Source organism: Trichosurus vulpecula, chromosome 5 (genome assembly GCF_011100635.1).
Source record: "Trichosurus vulpecula isolate mTriVul1 chromosome 5, mTriVul1.pri, whole genome shotgun sequence".
Taxonomy (NCBI): domain Eukaryota; kingdom Metazoa; phylum Chordata; class Mammalia; order Diprotodontia; family Phalangeridae; genus Trichosurus; species Trichosurus vulpecula.
Window position 1 is genome coordinate 157262154 of NC_050577.1, and position 24628 is coordinate 157286781.

The window sequence follows — 24628 nt, forward strand, 5'->3', positions numbered from 1 at the left end:
GTTTGGCCTGATAGTACCCAGAGGAAAAACCAAGGCAATGAAGAATGTTGGTTGATCAGATTTCAACATGCATTTTGATGGACATATTATAGAACTTGTCTAACAATATATTTATCTGGAACAGGCAATACAAATGGCCAACAAAAAGGCTGAACACAAAGCTGAAAAGAAAGAGTAGGACTGCCTTCGGGAATTGCAGATTTTTTGTAATGACCCCCTTCTTTCCATGAAAGAAAAGGCCTATCTTTTCAATACTAATGTTTTGCTGGTGTTATTAAATGGCAACAAGACAGAGTACCCCACTGCCTCTGAGGAACTAAAAATAAGCATATGCAAAGAGCAATAGAGAAATCAATGATATGAGAATGCTGCAAAATATGATCGATGAAGAGCTCTGTAGAACAGTAATAACAGATGTCATCAAGACATTGTATGATAGGAAGAGAATATGGGACCATCACATGAGTGAGGGATGGAAGGTGGACAGAGTTCTCCACTGGTACACTCAAAATATTGGGAGAAAGGAACCCCACATAGTGAAGTTTTAGGAGAACAAAGACAAGAGTTACACAGGATGAGAATAGGCATAGATAGCCTGTGATTTGCTTTTTGTGTAGGAATGCCCAAATGGATGAGATCTCAGGACCATTTAAATACTAAATATTGCTGCCTTTGAAGTTTCAGTTGAGTGATAAGGCTAAAACCAGATTACAGAGGGGGTGAGGACTGGGTGAAAGAAGTAGAGACAATGAGCATGGATGGCATTTTCTCAGAAGAGAGGTAGAGACATAGGACAGCAGCTCATAGTGATGGCAAAATCTCAGGTCTCCCTTACTTTAAGAATGGGGGATGGGGCAACTAGGTGGCACAGTGAGTAGAGCCCTGGCCCTGGAGTCAGGAGGACCTGAGATCAAATCCGGCCTCAGATACTTGACACACTTACTAGCTGTGTGACCTTGGGCAAGTCACTTAGCCCCGATTGCCCTGCCTTTGCCCCTCCAAAAAAAAGGGAATGGAGGGAGTCAGTAGATAAAGACTGAAAATTAGAAAAAAAGTGATGGTAGTGGGGGCAGTCTGGTAGAGAACACAGGGATGGGATCAAGGGCACATGTAGAGGAGTTAGTCTTGCAAAGGAGAAGGGCCACCTCATTAGGAAATTGATGAAATGGAGAAATGAGAGATGTTGATAAGGCTTTTGGTTTGAAGAGGAAGGGAGACAAGGGAGCTCACAGAAAATAACTTCAATTTTCTCAAAAAAAAATAAAAGGCAAGGTCCTCAGCTGAGTTGAATATGGGGAGGCTTGCAGAGGGAAATTAAGGTTTGGAATAGCTTGTGTGAGGAGAATAGGCAATCAATTAGGGAGGAATAAAATGATTACCTTGCTACAAGGAGTTCACAGTTCAAGTTAGATGACATAAATTTGTACTGTACTGAGTCAACTTAGTTATATGACTTTCTTCAGGATTTAGTGGTTAGATGTAAATAGTAATGCAGGGATGTAGTGTGGCAAGGGATACATGGCAGCAAGACACAGGAGGAAAGGATCCAACGTGGTGGTAGAGTGGAGTTGAACTAGTTAACTACAAGCATAAAACTGAGAAAGGAGGAAAGGGAAACCAGGGCATTAGTAGTAGCAAACAGAAGTACTGAGGAGGGGAGTCAGTCAGTCATTCAGTTAACAAACATCTATCATGTATTTGCAATGTGCCAAGAATTGTGCTAAACATCTGGAAATATAAAGAAGAGCAAAAACACCATCCCTGCACTTAAGAGGCTCCCATTCTAATGGAGGACACAAAATGTAAAAAAATGTACACAGAAGATACATATGTACATACATATATACACAAATATGTATGTAAATAGTGCAAATTAAAAATAATCTTGGGGGGAAGGCATTAGTTGCAGGAACAGGGAAAGACCTCCTGCAGAAGGTAGAATTGGAGGCTGAAATAAGGGCAAAGAATATTTTTAAAAAAACTAATATATAGGGAGAGAAGGAATCATAGGAAGTTATGGTCATAGAGAAGAATGTCATTTTTTTTATTACGGAAGTAGATGATTGTTTGTAATGGTGAGGTATAAGATATGACCATTCTGTGTAAATATGAGGTGGAATGGACTAATCATTGGATTTGAGGAAACTGAGAAAACCAATATATTAAGGTTCCTGGCAGATCATTGACACGAATGTTGAAGTACCCTAGTAAAAGGGTAGGAATTGGAAAGGTGATGAAAGGAGTGATCCGGTAAATAAACTTATTGTGAAAGAGGAGAGAATTATAATAAGGCATGTAGACAAAATTCTTTTTAAAAAAAGTAGGTTAAGAACTAAGGGAAACTTGTTCAATATAGATCAGCTAGTGGATAGAATGCCAGATATAAAATCAGGAAAACTCAAGTTTTGAGTTCAAATGTGGCCTCAAACACTTATTAGCTCTGTGACTCTGGGCAAGTCATTTAGCCCTGTTTGCCTCAGTTCCTCATCTGTAAAATGAGCTGGAGAAGGAAATGGCAAACCCCTCTAGTATATTTGCCATGAAAAACCCAAATGGGGTCATGAAGAGTTGGACATGACTAAAAAAATGAACAACTTTTGGGTAGCTAAGGGCACAGTCGTAGCTAGGTGGCACAGTATAGAGAGTGCTGGCTTGGAGTCAAAAAATACTCATCTTTGTGTGTTCAAATCCAGCTTCAGACATTTACTAGCTGTGTGACAAGTCACTTAGCCCTGTTTGCCTCAGTTTTCTCATCTGTAAAATGAGCTGGAATCACAGTAGTATCTTTGCCAAGAAAACTCCAAATGGGGTCATAAAGAGTCAAATACAACTGAAAAACAACTCCACATAGATAAGGAATCCCATAGTGCCCAAAGAATGAAAGAGTTACAATAAGACATGGGAGGGGAAGGGTTAAGGTTGATGAAGGTTAAGAGGTGGGGGTTCAGGGTAATTAATTCTTAGCTTCCCCCTAACTCCAGTAACACCTTTATATAGGTATGCATATATGTGTGTATTCACATGTTTATGTCCACAATGCCTAACTTTTTTTGACGGGGGGGGGGGGGGGGTTGGGGGGTGATGTTAGAGTAGGTAGAGAGAAGTTTCTAGATCTGTGCTTTCATCCATTTTAGAATCTCCCATGATATGGAAATTCCCCCCACTAATGTAGATAGGCAACTCATCTGTGAATAATCATCTTAAAGAATTAAAGGTTGTGACTTACTCACAGCTATTATGTATCAAAGCCAAAGCTTGAACTCAGATCTTGTGTTTAAGGTTGGCCTTCTATTTACTATAGCACACTGCCTCTCACATTGTACAGAGCAGACATTTAATCCTTTAAAATTGGGAGAATTAATCAGAGAAAGTAGGACAGGGCCAAGAACTGTGATTTTAGGAACCAAAAGAGAGTTTGTTACATGGATTCTCCCTCCTAAAATTATCTTTTATTCTATTTGCCAGTACAGATAACACAACTCCCCTTTTCCCCAACCCTCCCAACCTTAAGGACAGAAAATTTTATTTAAGGCTTTCTGTTTCCAGTGCTTATCACAGTACTTTGCTCACAGTAAGTACTTAATGAATGCTTTTTTAAAAAAAAAATTGAGTTGAGTCATGAAACAGCCTGTGCAAAGACTTATGCAATGGCAAGAGGATGCTGAAAGAGAGCTGCAAAAAGGCAGGCTGAACTGGAATTGTGTGGTGCAAACTGCATATGAGAGCAGGCAGCTAGCCTAGGATTAGCTAGTGGGGCAGTGAAGGTGTTAGAAGTTTCTATTATGCTTATTACCCTTAATTCCTATATATGTCATTCATCAAGAGAGAGCCCAAGGTATATTGGCAGCACATGGATTCTCTCTGGGGAGAAATTGTTCTCTAACAGAAAGAGTGCAGGACCAGAAGCAGAGAAACAGAGGTCTCCGTTTTCACTTCTCCATTGACTCTGAGACCTTGAACATGTCCGTTAACCTCAATTTCTCTCCATATGTTCATCCACTGATATGATGAAGAACATTACCTGTCTCTGTACCTTGCTTATGAAATTATAGATATAAAGTACTTTGACGAGAATGACACTATGTGCATGTAAAAAAGTGAATACTATGATGAAAATTTTTTAAAATAAAAAAAAACAGTAAAATTCAAAGAATGGGTGGAATGAGCTGTTAACCTATCTCTTGGATAATTGTCCACTTAGACCCAGCCCTCAAGAGGAAAAGGAAGCAATAAATTTGTCTCTAACTCACCACATGTTTTAATTGCACAGTACTCCCAAGGGGTGTCAGGGTCAAGAGTATAGCACCATGGCCTCGGTTTGCCATCAGGATTGCGGCAATAATTATCATCAAAGCCCTTGTCAGGATATCTGCAAACCACACCAAGAAACGTGTCATGTAAATCTGCCTGGAAACACCACCCAGCCCTCTGTTCAAGGAGTGCTTTTCAACTAAGCACCGATCCCGTGAGCCAAGAAAAGGGAGGTTTCTTTGGGGTTGTGCATTATTAGAATTTGCTACCTATCAACCATGAGGTTGACATTCACATGCTATTGTGTGTGGGGTGCCAGATAGGGTTAATTCTGTTAATTATTTAAAGCCTTTCTGGTGGCCCAGAACCGAAAACAAAACTGAATGCCTATCTTATAGAACCCAATTAAAAATGGATTACATAAACATGACCTGCCATAGAATACTCTTTAAGAAAACTGGTCCTTTTGTAGGACATCTTTCTAAGTTTAAATTGAAAATTATGTTTCAATAGCTCCATTATTAATGACACCTTGATTCTGCTAATAGAGCATTTCGAGGTCATGTCCTCACTCTCCCAGTAGTAAAAAAGCAAATACTTAATGTATTGCTTTCTTCTCCATTAAACTTAGCAGAGTCTGACATCGTTGCTTGATATTAATTGTTACCACATTCCCTGTGGTATTACCTAAAAGAGAGGTGCCATTTTTAAAGTAGGGGTTTAATTAGAAAAGGACCAAATAAATGGCTTAGTAAATGCCAAACAAAAAGAGGAAATGAAGTTTCCTTATAATTATTTGATTGAATTTTTGTTCACATATTTAAAATTGAAGAAACTTCCTCAAAAAACCACATAAGATTTCAAGGCAAAGTGAAACGGATAATGGAGACAATTATCAGAATAATTCAGGCCCAAACTGCCTCTTGGAGAGAAAAAAAATCAGGAATTTGGATGCATCTTTGCTGCATAATTTCCACATAAACATCAGCCTGGCTGGTTAATCAGAACAACCCTGTGCTTTAGGTTTGTGTTTGTTTTAAGTCTCCACTTCGTATCGCTTGTAGAGATATTCCTGGGATTAATAATATATGTGACTCAGAAAAGGCACACATCACTAAAAAAGGAAGAATCTTATTTCATGGGATTATAGATTTAGAGTTTAAAGGGATCTTAAAAGTCATTTAGTCCATACCCCTCATTTTATAGATAAGGAAACAAAAAACCAAAAGAATGTAACCAGCTCAATATCACATGGGTAGTAAGTTACAAAACTGGGATTTAAACTCAATTTTTCTGGCTCTAAATTCAGCACACCTTTCACTATACAAATTGTCTGCTCTAGAGGGACTGAAAGGCCAGTATTAGCAGTAGTAGCCAATTTATTCTCTGCTCCTGTAGTTCAGACCTGCAGGACTATTAATGAATCTTCCTCTTCCATACCTCCCCCTTCCTCCAAGATATGCAAGAGTTAGGGAAATGAGTCATGTAAATGTTCTACCATACCCTATCTGATAGCATTGTCCCCAGAACTATCCTGATGGTGAGAATTCCAACCACTGGGGGCTTGAGTTAGTGCCAGATGGAGCTATAACTCTGTAATTATGTCCTCATCATGAACTCCTTTTCCCAGAACTCTGATGGTCCTGAGAACTGTGTCAAAAGTATCATACATATTAAGGGGAGGTTTCTGACTCTGTGTTTATTGGTCTACTGGTACAGTCAATATCATCCCCAAAGTGGGAATGCCAAAGGAGAACTTTCAAAACTAGAGCCAACACAAAATCAGGAGACGTCTTTACCTCTCTGGCAAGAATTTGTGTCGGTGTGGTGTCTGATGATCCCAGCGCTGACATATCTTGCCTGATTCAGTATGATCCATGGGACCTCGGTAACTTTCCCCATTGCAAGTCATACATTCAACTACCAAAAGAAAAGTAAATATTAGCATGTTTGTAACCTAAGACAACACAAAAAAGGATACCACTATTGTATTAAAACATCAATCTTTTCAACCATGAATTTTTTAAAAATGATACTTTAATACTGTACTCTGGCTTAGGATGTTATAAAATTGGTTTTTTTTTAAATGTTAGCGTAAAAATATCCTTTCAGTCAGCTTCAGAATAGTGTAATAGTAGATGGTGTATTGTGAAATCAAATTTAAAACCTTAAATTTAAAACATATTTAGGATGGTGTCAGATTACCCTGAATGTGAAGTACTAAATATCTAAGATTTGGATGTTTTAACTAGATCAAGAACAAAATGAGAACTTAATCACCATGCAAAAAGCATCTAGAAGACTGAGAATTTTAGCCTCTTCCAGGGCTACTTTCCCCTCAGAAGTCCTGAAACCGATTGTTTTTTGTACCATCTCAATTATTGACAGAGTATATTATTCACCCTATAATAATACAATAGGTTATAATAAAATAAAAGCCAGATACCCAAAGTAGAGGTCACAGGAAGGTAACCAACCAATTTAGGAAGTCAGAACACTGTCTTGTGTCAGAAACTATGTGTTATACAATGGACATATTTTTAAAGCATTCCACTGATCCACAGACTCTGTTGATAATGTTGACCAAAATAGGATTTCTCTGAAATTTGTCTTGCATGTAGATATTGTATTTAATTCTTATTATAAAATCACATAAGACAAGCTGCCCTATGTTTAATTCAGTGTACGATCACCTCTTAAAAAGTATAACCTGACTCTGTGAGCTAGCCAGCATCTATTAAGTATTTGCTATGTGTCAGATATTGTGCTAGGTCAGGGGTGGGGGACCTGCAGCCTTGAGGCCACATGTGGCCTTCTAGATCCTTAAGTGTGGTCTTTTGTATTCCAAATTTTACAGAACAATAAATTTGCTAGGTGCTAGTGATAAAAAGACCAACGATGAAACAATCCCTATTCATAAAGAGCTTACCTAGCAAACTAATATGTCTGTTTTAGACAATGGAGTTGCTTCACAAATGTTACACTGAGAACTCTAAATCCATCATTTTCTAGTCTTCTGTCTTGACCATTCCTTAACTGAATATGGGATTCTTCAAATGATTAAATGATGCTGTGGTTTACCATACATGCGGAAGAACAACGTCAGTGTTTCTCTTTCCAGAAAATTAGTTTTGTAACCATTACATAATTTGTTTGGAGTCTACTGCTATTATTTCAGGTAAACTGGATGTCTCTTGACATTAGACTGGAGAAAAACTGATTGTCTTCAAATTCAGTCTGCCCCAGTGATAAACAAGTAAAACTCAAAGGTTAGATTCAGCAATATATGAGCTTTTATTAATCATTTTATTATAATAGTGTTTTAGGTATAAACACATCACCACTTTGTTTCCCCACTCTCATTCATTTCTTTGTGGGCTAATCTGTACACCAAGACAAAGCATTTATTCAGTCTTTCCTTTACCTTGATACTAAGAAGCCCCAGACTCCTGAATTCTGTAAATACCTACTATGCAAATGAGGGAGGCTAATAGCACACTGCTGAAGCCATTTGGGTTGACCTAAGTCCTCTACGTGACTCATTTTCACAATGATATCCCTCAGATAGGTCAGGTGTCAGCACATTTCAGTTTCACATATGAATCGTTCACACGATTACGTAGTTCCAATCCTTCTATACTTTGCTGGGTGTTTTTATGCAAAATAAAGTGAAATTCTCTTTGTTCCTGCCTTTTCTTAGGATGACTGTGGAAAGTTCCATCATCTCACATAAGCAATATGTATATAATACTCAAATATAAGGTCTCCTATGTCTTTCTCTTACAGGTATAACTTTTCCCTAATATTTTAACACAATAACAAGAATTGACCCATACATTGTCATTGTGAGAATGAAGTGAAATAATAAATATAACGCATTTTGTAAAGTACCATATACATATTGGCTGTTACAATCAAACTCATGATTATTTATTGAACACATGCTTTGTACTCAATATTATAGTAAGTGCTGTGAGAGATGGAGAAAAGGTATGGAGAAAGGGTATAAAAATAAATATAAATAAAGGCTCCTATGTTTATGGAACCTATCATCTAGTTGGAGGAGCAAGATTTACAAACATAATAGGAGATATGTGATTGTCCATCATAGTAGTTTATGATTACATGCCAGAATATGTTATAAAGGTAAGTTCTACAAGATCAAATGGGCAACTGAGATCAGGTTGATACTGAAGGTATGATTTAAGATGGGCCTTAGAATATGGATAGGAAGAGAGGAGTCAGAGAAACAGGAGAGGCAGGGAAAGGAAGGAGAGGGCTGGGAAAACAATGTGTTCAGAGGTGCCCAGGGGAAAACACCCTAAGTAAAAAGAATGAGCCTGCTGAAGGAACAGACAGGATTAATAGCTGAGGGTGTTGGGGGGGGGGGTGAGGATAGCGATAGATGCAATTAGTTAGGTAGAGTGGCATCAGATTTAAAAATAAAAAGTCTTGAAAGACAGTCTAAGGAATTTGGACAATATCCCTGAGATCTAAGATCTAACTGCATATACACACATATACATATTTAGATTATATATATTACATCTAAATATACACACACACATACACATACACATATACACAATCAGAAAACTCAATTTTAAATGTAATCACTTATACCCTTCGGCATTTCCCTCCCCTCTTCCCTTTCTAAATAGTGGTAGGGGCTCTGTACTAGATACTTACCTGGCTGAGCCAAAGAGAAGGATAGGAGGGAGAAAGGAAAAATGGCTTCATCATCTTGCCTAAGGTGAGTAGCTTGAATCATTTAGTTCTTTAGGAACCTTTTTCCCTAACCCATGTTTCTAGTCAGACACAGGAGGACCACCTTCAGTAATTCAACGTGTGGCAAGAAAATGAGAGAAGAATAAACCAAAAGAGTATCTTCTCTTCCCCACTCCCAAGTCCACAAGATTTCAATCAAATTTGGATGGAATGGTGTGGCGCAGGACTTCCTACTAAAGGACCCCAGCAGGTGGCAATAGTTCTATAACACTGAAGAGGATAAGTATGGCCCTTTCACTTTGCTACTGGTCCTGCTCCACTTATTTTAAAGGCATCGATATAATCTTTACTATCTCTATAACAACAACAATGGATCCTTCACTTCAAAAGATCAAAATAAAATGTTGTGCTCAGCCATACAAACACAAGCCAAATAAAGTGTTCTGTTTTTAGGGAGCCTTCTTTTGGTAGGAAAAGACATGACCTAAATGATGGGCCTAAAGTGCAGGAAAAAAATCCCATAAAGACTGATGCAACTTTAACATTTTTCTCATGGCAGCAATAAACAAAAAAAGAACAGATCTGTTTTGTGTTCCATGAGTTGTCCACTATGAAAACATAAGTGATCTGTGTTTATATACTAAAGGAATGATTTGTAAATATTCTGTAGCTACGCCCATGCTATTTTTTAATCCCTTTACTAAGTTTTATTATATTGCGCTAGGAAAGAACATCTTCAGGTAGATAAAATCATTCTGATGTTTATTTGTATAAAGCGCATGCCAGTTTCTCTCTTAACTTCTTTTGGGTTGTTAACATCATTTCAAAAACTTCACACATAAACATAGAGTTAACTTATTTCTTTCCTTAAATGGATGACCTTAATTGAGTAGGGAAAACATATAATAAGGATTAGTAGAAATTCATTGATGGGGTGACTTTAAGAATATCGTAGGGAACAACAGATAATGGCAGAACACCATTTGAAAAACTTTTTAAAGATGTATGTTGTAATCATGCTTATGATTTTATTTTTTAGTCCATAGTTGTTTTCTAGATTGAGTTTTCTGTGTCAAATTTTGTCTATTAAATAAAAGTTGTGTTTTCCTTACATCGTGTGTAAAAGTTCTTAATGCTCTGAGAGAACATTTGTCATTTCAGTTAATAGAACTTATATGTGAAAGATTCAAATTTCAAAGAAAAGAATAATTGACATCTAATGGTAAAAATCTAGTTTATAACAGATTTCACTTAAATTTCAAACAACTTTTAGTCGGCTATTTCATTAGTAGGTTAGCCACTACCATCTTAGAAGTTAAACTTGCAAAATCTGTATCAAGTCATTTGTCCCAGAATAGAAAATGATGCCTCATCATAATATGAAAGTCACTTTGTATATTAAAAGGATATACCATTAAAAAATAAGCTTGGGTCTTAATAAGCTGGAAAGGCTTCAAGTGTGGTCCCAATAACAGGTTGTATCTGCTGTGGGGACCAGTCTTACTAAATTCCAAGAGGTTCCTCACTAGAAATATGACATAGGTCACAAGTATTTTGGTGATGGTGGCCAACCCATGAAACATAAAAACAAATACAAACCTTGTATTTTAAATGATGAATCAACTATTGGGCAAACTGAAGCATGAGCAACAGATATCTTTGAATCTGTCCCATTTTATTTTTTTATAAAAATAACAATAATAGTAATGATAAGCATACCTGAGTAGAAGACTTTCACTACAGGTTCTAGTTAAAAGTTTTTTATTTGGAGGTATTTTTCCCAGCTGCTAAATAAATTCTATATAATGTCTAATCTTGGGTTTTTCCACAGAAATAAGTTTTGAATATCCTTTTGTGATTGGAACTGCATTACAACCTTTTTAAAACATGGCTTATTATAACATCAATTCAAATAGCACAGGTTCTTCAAGCCACAGGATTAGTCTATAAAGATTAGTCCAAGCTCCCAAATATTCTATTGTATTTCTATTTCATATTTATAATAATTTCAAAATAAAGTGACTGTAAGCTGTAGTGATATGGGGATGAAATGGGAAGGGAAGTAGGGTCATCTCTTAGTCTTCTCTTTACTCTTATTTCTAATTTTAAGCCTTCTTTTCTGAGTGAGTGGGAATGAATGCAAACAATTCAGAGACCAAAAGTTCATAGGCTAATAAGATAAAGGAAGCCAGAAAAGTGCTCTTTGCTTTCACTTCCCCTCTAATAGTCTATGTTAGTCAGTCAGTCAAGCAGCCAGCCAGCCAGTCATCTGACTGAAGTCAGTACATTTGAGAGACAGCTCAGAACTTTTCCACATAAACTGTAGCAATGGAGACCCTCTAAAAATAGGAACTTCTGTCCCATGTGTAAATTTACTTCAAATGCTTTGTTATACCCTTGTTCATACAAAACAGACTTGTTCATAGTTACCATAGACAAGTTTATTTTTTTTTAAAGAAAACATGGAGAAAGTTATAATGAACAGAATGTGATATGGAATGGAAAGTGATAGTTTACAAAGCAAAAATGGAACTGGCTCTAGCACAAAGTTAAATTAACTTTAAATCAACGAACAATAAAAAATATTACTTTATAACAATTATCCAACAATGATAGTGATGAAAATCATCCTAATATCAAACGAATGCATGTGCAGGAAAATTGTCAAACAAGGCCTTTGGTTCACAGCAAACCAATGAAACATCTTGCTAGAAAACATGGGCACCATTCCAGTAAACCCCTGAGTACTTAAAAAAGAAAAAAAAACAGTGAATTCCTAATACAACAGAATTCATGTTTTGGGTGTATGATTTTTAAAATGTTGAATTTCTGACAAATTCATGGTTCCAGCTATTTTAGCAGCCAGATTGACCTAAGTAAATAAAACCACAGACAATGCTGAAATGCTTATTCTTCCATCTTGTGAGTCATTCAGATTTCCACTGCAATAGCATGGACAATGCCCATCTATGCTGCGGGAGGAGGTAAAAAAATGGATTTAGGGTGCCTTCAATCAAGAAAGCTTTGGAACCATTACTGTCATCTCTCAGATAATATTCTGTGTCATGCTTAGTGCTCCCCATATGTCCAGTAAAGCACAAGTACCATGTCCTCCAAAGCACACAGAGTAAAAAGGCTTACATTGTCCCAATCTATATTCTTCTCCGGTGTCTTCCAGGACAAAGCTTCCACAGAAGCAGCTGTCTGGTGAGTGGAATTGATACGTGACTAACAGGTCTACTCCCTAACCTGCCCCTTTGGGAATTGTAAGGAAGGGGCCGAAGCGAGGAGGAGCAATGTGTGTGTGCACACGTGCATACCCCTGAATGAAAGAGAGAGTTTCTCCCTCTCCTGTCCTCCCCCAGAAGGGATTCCTGAAGCTACCTCAAGGCTCTCACTGTGGGGTTTAACTCAGCCAGCTCCTATTTCCACCTGCAGGAGAGAACCATGTTCATTATTTGGCATTCGAACTAGAACTACATTCCCTCCATATTTAACAATCCTTTTAAAGATTAATCTCCAAATTAATCACATATAAACAGGACTCCACTTCTAATGCCCATTTCTATTGGTAATTTGATTAGTTACTATTAACAGTCAAGAGGGTTAGACTTCCACATTAAAGGGAAACAGTGTCCCACCATGCGTTAATGTTAATTTACCTTCTGAACACTGAGGAATGTCACAGACTTCATGGCGTACCTCTGGATTGCTTGTGAAGCACCAAGGTCCTCCTTCTTCCCCTCGAGGATTTCGACAGTAATTTTCCTGTAGGTCTTTCCCTCGATAGCTCGAAGGCAAAAAGCTAGTTTTAAAATGATAATCATTACAGTATAAGAGCATGCAAATCTTATTGTAAATGTTGCTTTATTAGTCACTGGGTACAGGGGTTATTTCTTATTCACCCACCCATTTGAAGAGAAATAAAACATTCTTGCCCTTCCTCCTTTTGTTTTAATCAAATCAGAAAAAAAATGCTTAAACTTCATTCTTTCTTTTGTTACACTGGTGTCACATTATAGCCATATGAAAATTTCATGATTTGAATTACAAGCTCAGCAACATTACTAGAATGTGTGTGTGTGTGTGTGTGTGTGAGAGAGAGAGAGAGAGAGAGAGAGAGGGGGGGGGGGGGGAGGGAGAGAGGGAGAGAGGGAGAGAGAGAGAGGAAGGATAAGTAATACTTTAAATAATACTGACAGAATCCTAAATTCTACTCAGTAGGCTCAAGATAGAACTGTGTTTGCTGTTCCTGGGCTGAATCCAAATCATGTTGTTATTATCTAATTCAGAGTTATGGTTCAGTCTTTTCAGTCCTGTCCAACTCTTTGTGACCCCATCTGGGGTTTTCTTGGCAAAGATACTGGAGTGGTTTACCATTTCCTTATCCAGATCATTATATAAATGAAGAGCTGAGGTGAACAGGGTTAAGTGACTTGCCCAAGGTTGCACAGCTAGTAAGTGTATGAGGCCAGATTTAAACTCAGGTGCCCTTGACTCTAGGCCTGGCACTAACTGCCCTCTACTTATAGTAAAGCAGCTAATGAGAGGGATAGCTTTAGTTGGCCTTTTTTATATTCCTTGTAAGCTAAAATACCACTATGGTGGTGGTATGATTTTCTACAGTGCTCTCTGCCTTGTGGTGAAGCACAGAAGGAGTAAAAGTTACGTGAATGGGGATTCCAATATCATAGATGTGTATACCTGTGTATCTATGATGTACCTATCTGTAGCATATGTGTGAAGCTCTTTCAAGTATTTTCCCTTGAAAAATTTTCCTGATAGTTAAGTATTTACCTGTTTTCCCCTTCTACTTGAAGAATTGGTTCTTCCTTCTACCTTGATCAATAGATTAACTGAGTATAGTAAAAAATGTAATTTACATTCATTTTCTATAACAAATAACTCAGGTCTATAGTTCTCTGATACATATTACCTTCCTTTAAAGAGATTTCAGCTCCTTTCCAACTATAATTTTTTAAATATAGTATTGTAAATTATTGTGGATGACTTAAGGGATTTCCAAGGGTAATTTGAACTATACCTGGTTTTCACTTTATTTTTAGCTTTGAAACCTCATCCCCATAAAATGTGGTTATATTGTTTTTTCAAATATCTTCAAATATTACGTAACTCACTTTTAAATGGATTTTCCATAAAAGGAAATAACTATAATTTATCAATCTGATCTTTCCAATATTAAATAGATTTTAATTCATACATTTTTAAAAAGCTCCTACTGAAATTATTCAAAAGAAATCATCTAATGATCTTTAAGAAGGATCTGAAATAGAATATTTAAACAATAAAAATAGACCAAGGGAATTGCCAAGTTATTGATTCATAATTCCAGATTTTATTCACTGAACTAGAAATCAGAAGATTCATTATTTCTTAACTTGTCCTGTCCTATACAGTGTATCATAGAATGTATCTGAAATGAATCTACTGTAACAAAATAGTTATTTTGCACAAGAAATCTTTTTAATGATAAACATTTAAAATACTGACACAGTTTATGTATAATGAGCCACTTGATAGCATTATGACTCTGAACATGTCATTGAACCTCTCTTGGCCTTGGTTTACTCATGTGTAAAATGAAGGAATTGGACTAGAGAAACTCTAAACTCTCTATCAGCTCTAAATCTGTGATTCTGGGAACTTATATGTACCACAGGGCATTGGTGAGGAAAATACTTTTTAAAATTTTAAAACTTTATATGCATGAGAGTTGTTACTATTACTATTGTTAAATAATCACTCACTGCATATGACAGAAAGATTTGTTTCTTTGAAACATAAGCCAGTTTCTCTCTTAGTTGCAAATGTTCCCCTATAACGTGTCTTTTTTATTTGTTTAGGTCATGACAAAAGAGAAGTTTTCTTTTTTTAAAGAACAGTTCCCACTCATTTTCCCCTCTGTTTTGGGAAATTGGTCAATGAATAATAGCCACTTCATTAGATTTCCCATTTTGACCACAGTCAGTGATTCTTTTTAATGATGAAAAGTTGGAGAAGGACCATGGCAATCTAGAATAATGGAAAGAAATCTTGTGTCCAAGGAACCTGCGTTCAAGTTTGTGTTTCAATATATGTGACTCTGTTACCCAGTGGCAAGTCATTCAAGCTTGGAGTTCCCCAGTAACTTCATTAAGAGTAGACATTAATGATGGTCAGTTTCATTCCCTACTCTCTGGCCTTTTCCTCAGTATTCCCCCCACCCTCCGCCCCTACAACTTCCTTGCAGTCCACACTAGAGAGCATGCTCTGGAGTTTCTCCCTGGGGCCTCACTGTCCAGCTTGGTTACTACTATTCCTTGCTTACTAGTTCGATTAAAGCCCATGCCCATTCACTTCACTCTGTATTCTCCAGCCACTTCCTTCTGAGCCTTATCAACTCCTTTGTTGCCCTCTCTTTGCCACCATCCTCTTATCTCCAGTTCTGAAAACATGATTAAATCAATGCTGCAATGGTTCCTGCAACTGGGGTGAGTCAGTCTTATCCCCTATGGCCCCAAAATCAACGTCTGTAACTTTCAGTAACAAGTAGTTGTCCCTGGCCACCACTCCCCTATATGTCTTGTTTCCCTGTTTCCCTCTATTATAAATGTTCTTAACTTGGCATTACTCAAGGTGGGGAGGGAGGGGAGGGAGAGAGAGAGAGAGAGAGAGAGAGAGAGAGAGAGAGAGAGAGAGAGAGAGAGAGAGAGAGAGAGAGGGGGGGAGAGAGAGAGAGAGAGAGAGAGAGAGAGAGAGAGAGAGAGAGGGAGAGAGAGAGAGAGAGAGACAAGAGAACACTGTTTTTACTGTGATTGATTTTCTTTGTAATCCTAAACATTTTTAAATGCATTTTAAAACATTATTCTGAGAAGGTGCCCATAAGCTTCACCAGTCTGCTAAAGTGCTCCAGGCACAAAAAAGGCTAAGAATTCTTACTCTACCAAAAAACTGAAGCTCTTTGAGGTCAGGGACTGGCTTTATTTTTGTATTTTTATCCCCAGAACTTTGCACATTATTTGGAGCATAATAAGCATCATATGTATGCACGTATGTATGTGTATGTGTATATATGTGTACATGTGTGAATATACATATTCTCCCCATTCATGCACATTCATTCTCTAGTAGAGAGTGTTTGTTTTTCCTTTCTTGGAAGAAAGAAAAAGAAGAATTAATGACATTATAGTTTGGGAAGGAGAAAGTAGCGTAGGAGAGGGGGAAATAGAGAGAGGAAAAGACGGAGAAGGAAGAAAAGAGGATGAGAGCAAGAGCAAGAGAGAGAAAGAAAGAGAGACGGCAAGAAACCTCAGGGAAATTTTTGTGGCAAACATTGTGCAGCCAGGGAATTTTAAAATTCCATTTCGGTTATCCATGTGAAGCATTTTCAAAACACAAACTAATATGTATGACAAATAGGTATTTTTAGATTTCTTTTCAAATTAGTTATTTTTTTTACTATGTTAAAACCAAGAATGCATAAATAACATATTTACAGAATGTAATAACCAGTGCTGTAAGAAAGTATAGTTATATTACTAAAGTTCAATATATCTTAATCTAATAATGATTGTTCCTATCAATGCTGTTTTATGAAAATGAGATGTTTTTTTGAGATAAGACCTAGGAACCTGTTTCCTACTAATGAAAAGAAAAATAAAATCCCCTGATATTTTTGGGTTCTTTGCCCACTCAAGAATGAGATCATCATTCTTTCCTCTGTTGTGAAACCAATGAACACATCATTACCTCATTTGCTAAATGACCTTTTATAATGTGAAAGTTTGCATCAGAGCATGAAGTAGGTCATCAATAAAATTTGTGCCTTCAGAAGCTATATGAATCAAGATCTAAGGCATTCATTCCAATAGTTACTTGTTCCAACTTTGTAGGAAATCTGTCTTTTAAAAATAGCATGTACAAAATATCTTTATACAAGAGTTCACATCCTTATATCATCTTTATTTTAAATATATAAAAAAGTAACATTAATGTAAATTTAGTGAACTAACATGCTACATTTATTAGAAAGTTTGAGTCGATGACATATGTGTACTTTTAATTTATCACTTGATATTTAATGGAGTTTTGCAAAGATCCAATTGCATGTATCAGTGTGTGCATGCATACATACATTCATATATATGTAATATAGTTATAGATGTATATTTACCTTTAACCTTTCTTGGTTTTGCTTTCCTCACTGATAAAATGAAGGGTTAAGAGTTTTAAATCCATGTTCCTACGCATCTCACAAAGCTGTTGTGCGGAAAGTACTTTGTAACTCTTCAGCATTCATAAGCATGTGAACTATTCTTCTTTTTAAATTAATAATAATAATACCTGTTTCATTGGCATAGGGAATTCCAAATGAGGAAACTACCTCTACCAACAAAATCAGAGATACATGGCAGCTAAATGCTTTAGTGGATAGACTTGCAGACATGGAGTCAAGAAGATTTGAGTTTGAATAATGTGTCAGGTACTTACTAGCTATGTGACCCTGAACAAGTCACTTATGCTCACTCAGCTTCAGTTTCTTCATCTGTAAAATGTGGATAATAATAATACCTGCTTCATTGAGTTGTTGTAAAGATCAATTGAGACATGAAAAATACTTGGTAAACCCTAAAGCCCTATATAGATGCTAGTTATCATTATTATTGTGGTTATTATTATATATTACTGGCTGCAAACATGTGTGTGCTTCATAATTATATGTGTGCATATATCCATCTGTCTGTATTTATTATGTATATATGTGTGTAAATATGTATATGAATATATATATATAATCACATACAGTGATATAACTGGATTTTTGTAAAAGACACATACATATAGGGTCATAAAACTGTAGTTAGAAGGGACCCAAGAGCTCCTTTAATCTACCTGTTACATAATGGAAAACTCCCCTTCAGAAGGCTAACTCAGGGCATTAGGGTTAAGTGATTTGCCCAAGGTCACACAGCTAAGCTAGTAAGTGTGTCAAGTGTCTGAGGCTGGATTTGAACTCAGGTCCTCCAGACTCCAGGGCCGGTGCTCTATCACTGCACCACCTAGGTGCCCCTCTATATACATTTGAATTTTTATATAATTTGTTTCTGTTTTATTTTGCTTTATTTTTCGATTTCTTTATACTGTTGCCTAAAAGTTAACTCCATCACCTTAAACTATTTTAGGCTATTCTTTTAACATGTCAGGAATTTCCCCATTTTATGATTGTGCATTGCTGGACGTGAACCATACACATGTCATTCTGACCTCTCTTCCAAGTTTTCATTATGACAATAGCCTCCACAAACATTTACTGATACACATATATACACATACGTATGACTACTACAAGTGGAGAAAAGGCACGATCACTTTTCTCATGCAGACCACATTCTAAAATGGACATATTAGTATGGGTATCTAAAAAGCAGGGCAAAAAAATAATGACTTGGGAATAAGTGGGCGTACCACTAGGTAAACTTCCTTTTGGATAGGAGTTATGTATTTAAAAAGTATTGTATAAACATTTTTATTTTAAATGCTTTAATAGAGCTTTTCATTTCAAGAAATGCAAGATGTCTCAAAGGTCCTAATGCAGCTTTAAGCTTTAGCCGATTAAAAATTCACCAAGACTTTTGGAACCCATATATTATTGTGATTCTGTAAATAATGGATCAGGCCCACCTTTGATATAGCAATTGACTATATAGATAAGAGCAATGGACTACAGGGTTCTAGTCCTGCCTCCTCTGCTACTAACTTGTAATATGTAAGCACATTTCTTCACATCTCTGAACACCAGTTGCCTTACGAGTAAACTTATGGGGTTAGGCTAATCTATGAGATCGTATCCAGCACTGTGATCCAGTGGACCAGGTTTGCTTAAAGCAAGGTACTTCTTATCAAACTGCTGAATAGAGGCAAATAAATAAGTAAAGACTGGTATTTTAGGAGCATTTTTGTTCCATGTCATCATCCCACCCCAATCTATGTAGATTTGGAAGGAAAGAAGGGCGAGTTGTATATGGTGAAAAAAAGGAATAGAACAAATTCTCCTGGATGTAGAAAGTGGGGAGACAAAAAGTTAGCTCATTAGTAGTACTGGCCTTAATATAGTAGATTTGCAGTTTCATGTGCAATATCTTTTTTATTTTACTGTGTTATAGAAATGCTTGTTTTATTCCATAAATTAAAAAAAAATATTCTATCAAAAGTTTTCCAGGAAACCAAGATCAAAAGATTCTTTTTTCTTTCCCTTTCTGTCTTTCTGGTGCATCTGGTCTTCAAGGCTGCTTAGTACTATAGTTGATAGAGCATTGGATCTGTAGTTAGGAAGACCTGAGATCAAATCTTACTTCAGTTACAATAGTTGTGTGCACCTGGACAAATCTGTTGACCACGGTTTCTTCTTAAGTAAAACTCCCAAAATACAATGACATAAAATGTGTACTGGACTTTGCAAAATTTAAATTGTTTTATGTATTCTAGTTATTATTATGATTATGAATATTATTATGCCTGAGTAAGATCAAGTTAAATCAAATTATTTATTAAGCACTGTTATGTTCCAGCCACTGTGGTAAGTGGTGGTATTTGTACTTTCTGTGCTTAACCTGAGGTGAAACTTCAGAGTTGCTTTTTGTTTTTTTTTTCCCTTTATTTTTGGTCATGTTGTAGACAGCTAGGTGGCTCAGTGGATATAGTGTTGAGCCTGGAGTCAGGAAGAATTCAAAAGTGGCCTCGGACACTGAGCAAAGTCATTTAACCTCTGTTTGCCTCAGTTTCCTCAACTGTAAAATGGGGGGAAATAACAGCATGTACTTTACAGGGTTGTTGTGAGGATCAAATCAGATGATAATTGTAAAGTGCTTAGCACAATATTGGGCACAAAATAGGTACCATATAAATCTTTATTCTGTCTCCTCCATTATGTTGCAGTCAATTTGTTCAAAGTTCTGAATATAGGATGAAGGCTAACTGGCTCTGGTGTTTTCTCCCATCCATCCATTCATTCGTTCATTCATGCATTCATTATATATTTATGAAACACTTCCTTTTTGTGAGGCTTCTGCTATGGACTATAGCATACTGGGCTCTCTAGTCCTGTTCATGGAGTCATAAAGGCATAAATTTTGACCTAGAGAGGACCTTGACATTATCTAGTCCATATCCCTTATTTTTCAGGTAAGGAAAATGAGGCAAGTTGAAGAGACTTCACACAGGTGGTTAAGAATAGAGACAGGATTTGAACAGGTCCTCTGATTATGATCCTATCAAAGCTTTTAAGGAGATGGGGGGCGGCTAGAAAAATATCTGAAATGGAATGCTCAAATTTATTTTTAAATTTAACTCAAACCCTCAAAATGTTAGCCTTAATTTTCTTCCCTGAGTATCTTATGTGGATGCAAAAAAGAATGAGTTTTATACATTCATTTATCTCATTATTGAAAATGTTGAACAGCAAGTAAAGAAACTAGACCTATATCCCCAGGTCACCTGATTTTTCTAGCTTATCTTTTCTATTCATTTGACCATCCATCATCATGATGCCATTAAGGCTATTTATAAAGTATTTCAATTTAAGGAGTCAACACATTACTTCAGCCAAGGGCATATTTCTTACTCCACCATCCCTAAATTATGGTCCAAGAATCAAGCACTTTATTTTAAAGTGTTTGCAGATACCACTTTCCAGAAGGACAACTAGTGGATGAAGGTCATTTCTTACTAAAACAGTGCAAGCATGGAGAGCTTGCAAAAACTAAATATGAAAGTCTCTCTGTAGTAAGGCCTTCTATCACAATGAAAAGCTAGTTGATAAAGCAGCCGATTGGACTTGACAGTTCCCAAGAAGGTCTATTAAAATTCATCCCCTCTAGTTCTGTGATGCCTCACCATCATAGAATATTGGGGTTGAAATAAGACCTCTGTGGGGTCCAGTGCATGTCCTGGCACTGTGGAAGGATCAATTTCAAATGTTATTCCTTTGTTCATGTAAAACTTACATCATTTTCTGTAAGGGCAGGATCTACGTGTAATTTTATCCTCCTAATGCAGGTCATGAAACCAAGCACAAGCCAAATTATTTTCTCTTTATTTTAATTCAAGGACAGCACTATGTTCTAGGGAAAACCAAATGTCATTTTGACTTTAAAATTACTTATTTTGAAAAGCAGTTGTAAGTCCCTGGTATTGAAATATTTACAGATGGTTAACTTAATTGTATAAAGTACTGTATTAATGAGAACAAGGTCATGAGTACCATTCTTGTGTTGGTCATCATCAGTTATCTTTGCTCTTTTCTGTGGTCAGAGCCTATACCCCTAATCCAAGTTAAATATTTTGCAAATGGCAAAAGGCCCATGATTATAACATAGTATGAAAGTGTGGATGGATTAGTGCAAATGTATTACCACTACTTGAGGTGGGGGAAAGGGACCAGGATAGACCATTAATATTACCATTTTTTGTTGTTCAAGCATTGATGAAATTTGATATTGAAATAACTCTAATTCTTAAATTCCATTATATTTCAGGCAGATAAACTAACTGCTCATTCAATTAAATTAATATCTGAGAATAATCTTGGAAAATAATGTGATTTCCTCTCCAAATCTTGGGAGTTATTAGCTATTTAAATGTTACTAGGGACTTATGTTTCTCATCTTCTAACCGTGCAATCTAGTAAATCTGTCCTTAATTCGCACACATCTTTAAATGGAAAGTACTACTGAGTGTAATCCCCCCAAATTCATAAATAATATTTCCACCAAGAAGGAGATTTTTTCTTCTTGCATCTGATGGCAGCCATGACTAAGGAGAGCATCAACAAGGAAACAATAGACATTTGCCCAGTAATCCACAGAATACACTCATTAGACTCCCTGAACTACTATGAATCCACAACTGTCTCCTATTACTCTTTCTCTTTCAAAAAGGACTTTCATGGATAGGAAGTTTTTGCATGCTTTGGGGTCAGTGGGCCACAGGCACAACCAGAAAAAGGACTTAGTAGAAAAATACAGTTTCAGCTAACTCTCCAAGGTATATCCATTGTACTAGGTCATCATGACTTCATAGGGATAGCTTGCATTAGTTATTTGTATTTCATAATATATGCAGTCATAAAGAATGAATATCTACATGAATAAAAGCAATTATAAAATAACAGAAGACCAATGAAATTTTTACACTAAATCTGTAAGGATAAATTGGCTTATCCTTTGCCAAATATCCCATACTTGCTAACTATGTGCACACACACACATACACACACATATACAAGCTGATTCAATGTATTTTATTGAATGATTTACATTATGGTAGAAGTATACTAAAATCTGGTTAAATAACTTATTTTCTTAAATTAATTTTTTAATATCTAGATTATTATTTCTTCGTACTATTCTTACCCGTGTTCGTGTGGTATCATCGAATTCCATGGCTGGCATTTGATACCACTCTTAGTTATAGATATGGTTCCCTTGTAGCTTCCCCCTTTACCAATGATACAATTTCTAATGTAGTCTATTGGAAGAAAGAGAAAATATTAAAAGCATGTGAGACATGTGCTTTACTTTTTAAAGATGGAAATAAAAACTCCATTCAGACCTGTAAGTAATTAGCTCAGCCTTACATATTATTTCAGTTAACAGAAAAAAGTTCTACTATAAGGATTCCACAAAAGCATTCAGAACATTTATTACCTAGAATTTTCAGAGGGCATTAAAAAAGTAATGATATTAGTAAAATATTTTAAAAATTGATGTTAAAATTAGCAAAGTAACAATAGAGCCTCTTGTTTAGATGAATGTGTTATTTGTGAATATGTGCTTTACTCTTATCTAAATTGTTTATAAATGTTGAATTGAGATTTTTTCCTGTCCTTATGTTGGTTTTACTTGCCAAATTAGAGGTAAGATAGCCAGAATCCATTATATATGCATGTGTGCACATGTGTGTTTAGAGGACCAATCTCATCTTCTGTTAAATGTGTAAGATAGTGATGTCAAATTCAAATAGAAACAGGGACCACTAAATCCCACCCAATATGTGGCTCTTAAGCAGGCCACATATTGACTTAGAAAACCACATGTTAACATTAAACGTGTATTATTATTTATTTTGTTAAATATTTCCCATTTATATTTTAATCTCGTTCAGCCACACTCAGAAGTGATATGGGACACTGAGAGCATGTTTGGACACCCCCAGTGTAAGATATTTATTCTTCCTGACTCATGGAGACAAGGTATACAAAAATATTCTATAACCATACAGTACTTTATAAATATAAATTCAGCATCATTATCCTTGAGCTTCTAGCCAAGGACCAGGGAAATGATCAAAGCAGATACATAATTTGCACACACAAATCCATGTGCCTAAAAATAATATTTCAATGTCCTAACAGACTTTATTAGGCACTTCTTTAAAGTTCCATTTTAAGAATGAATGTGTACTATTCATACTCATTAATAAAAGCTAAAAATAACATGCTTTTATAAACTATAGCTCTGATGATTTCAACCAATATGAAATATTATTATATAATTAATGTTCTTTGGCTGTCAACCATTAGATCATATGCTGGATAAAGTATCTTGTTAATATTCTCCATAATTTGTTCAGATTATCAAAACTGAAAAATTGTGGAATATCTTGGACTAGTTTTCACTTTTAAGTTTATTTAAGGATGCAGTTACAAAAAGCTTCTCTATTTTTTTTTGCCATAGATACAATCTTCTTATTTCCTTCAAATATCTCTATCAAAGCTATAGCAAAGTTATATTGTTACTACAGTAGTCAATTCAACTTAAATTGATGATCCACAAAAATATTAATTCAAAATAGAGAAATATAAAATAACATAGATAACTTTTTTAAACTTCATGTTTGGCGATTTTCAATCACAGCTTAAAATTCAAAATTTACATATAGAGTAGGATACCTTTGTGCTGGTATTGGAAAACATGACTAAAATCAACCTTATTTTAAAAATCATGTGTAGTTATGTTTCAGGGATATAATTTGACCCATTTGAATCTACTTCATAATGAATCACGTTATAATAGTATTTAATACTTTTTTATTAGACTTACTAAAACATTTTAAAATAAAAAATAAATGCCATATATACTGGCTTTCTATTATTCAGGGAATTTCAAACTTTTCACAAGAGAAAAGGAGCTTTGCTAAAATTTCTGACATCTTTTTCCAGGAGTTGAAATACTGTTCATTTTACTAGTGAGTCAGTGAGGGTTATGTTCTGCTGCTATTCTGTGATGTGTCTACCTGGTATGGCCAGGGCATGCCAGATGTAAAAAACAATTCTGTGGTTTGAGGACAGATTGCTAGTTTCACTCTCTTTTGGGAAGTTTCTTCAAACACTTAACACTTTTTACTGTATATATTTGATCAAAGCAAAAGCCTGTCATGACAGAATTAGTCAGTATGGAACCAATGGCCATTATTTAAAGCACATCTGAATAGATTGACTAGATTAGCCACAGTAAAGCAGCTGTCTCAAATTCTGCTATGTCAGGTCAGGGACTTTTTTTACCTTGAGATATAGAGATTTACAGTGAATCTTCTCAACACTGAGTAAGTAAAGAGCTCAGAGTTAACAATTTGATTGGCTATTTATGCAGGC

General features: G+C 36.0%; 1 protein-coding gene across 5 annotated transcripts in view; it reads right to left on the minus strand.

The window, feature by feature from the left end:
- Positions 1 to 24628, minus strand: part of HGF (hepatocyte growth factor) — a 103456-nt gene that overhangs the window by 57922 nt on the left and 20906 nt on the right. For 2 of the 5 annotated variants that reach the window (XM_036760345.1, XM_036760343.1), the window contains exons 4-7: positions 22389 to 22503; positions 12642 to 12784; positions 6051 to 6171; positions 4251 to 4369 (exon numbers count right to left, since the gene is read on the minus strand). In XM_036760345.1, coding sequence (XP_036616240.1) covers positions 4251 to 4369; positions 6051 to 6171; positions 12642 to 12784; positions 22389 to 22503 — 498 coding nt within the window. Of the gene's footprint in view, positions 1 to 4250; positions 4370 to 6050; positions 6172 to 11422; positions 12412 to 12641; positions 12785 to 22388; positions 22504 to 24628 lie in introns of those variants that run through there. The other 3 variants (XM_036760344.1, XM_036760347.1, XM_036760346.1) reach the window with 3 other exon arrangements.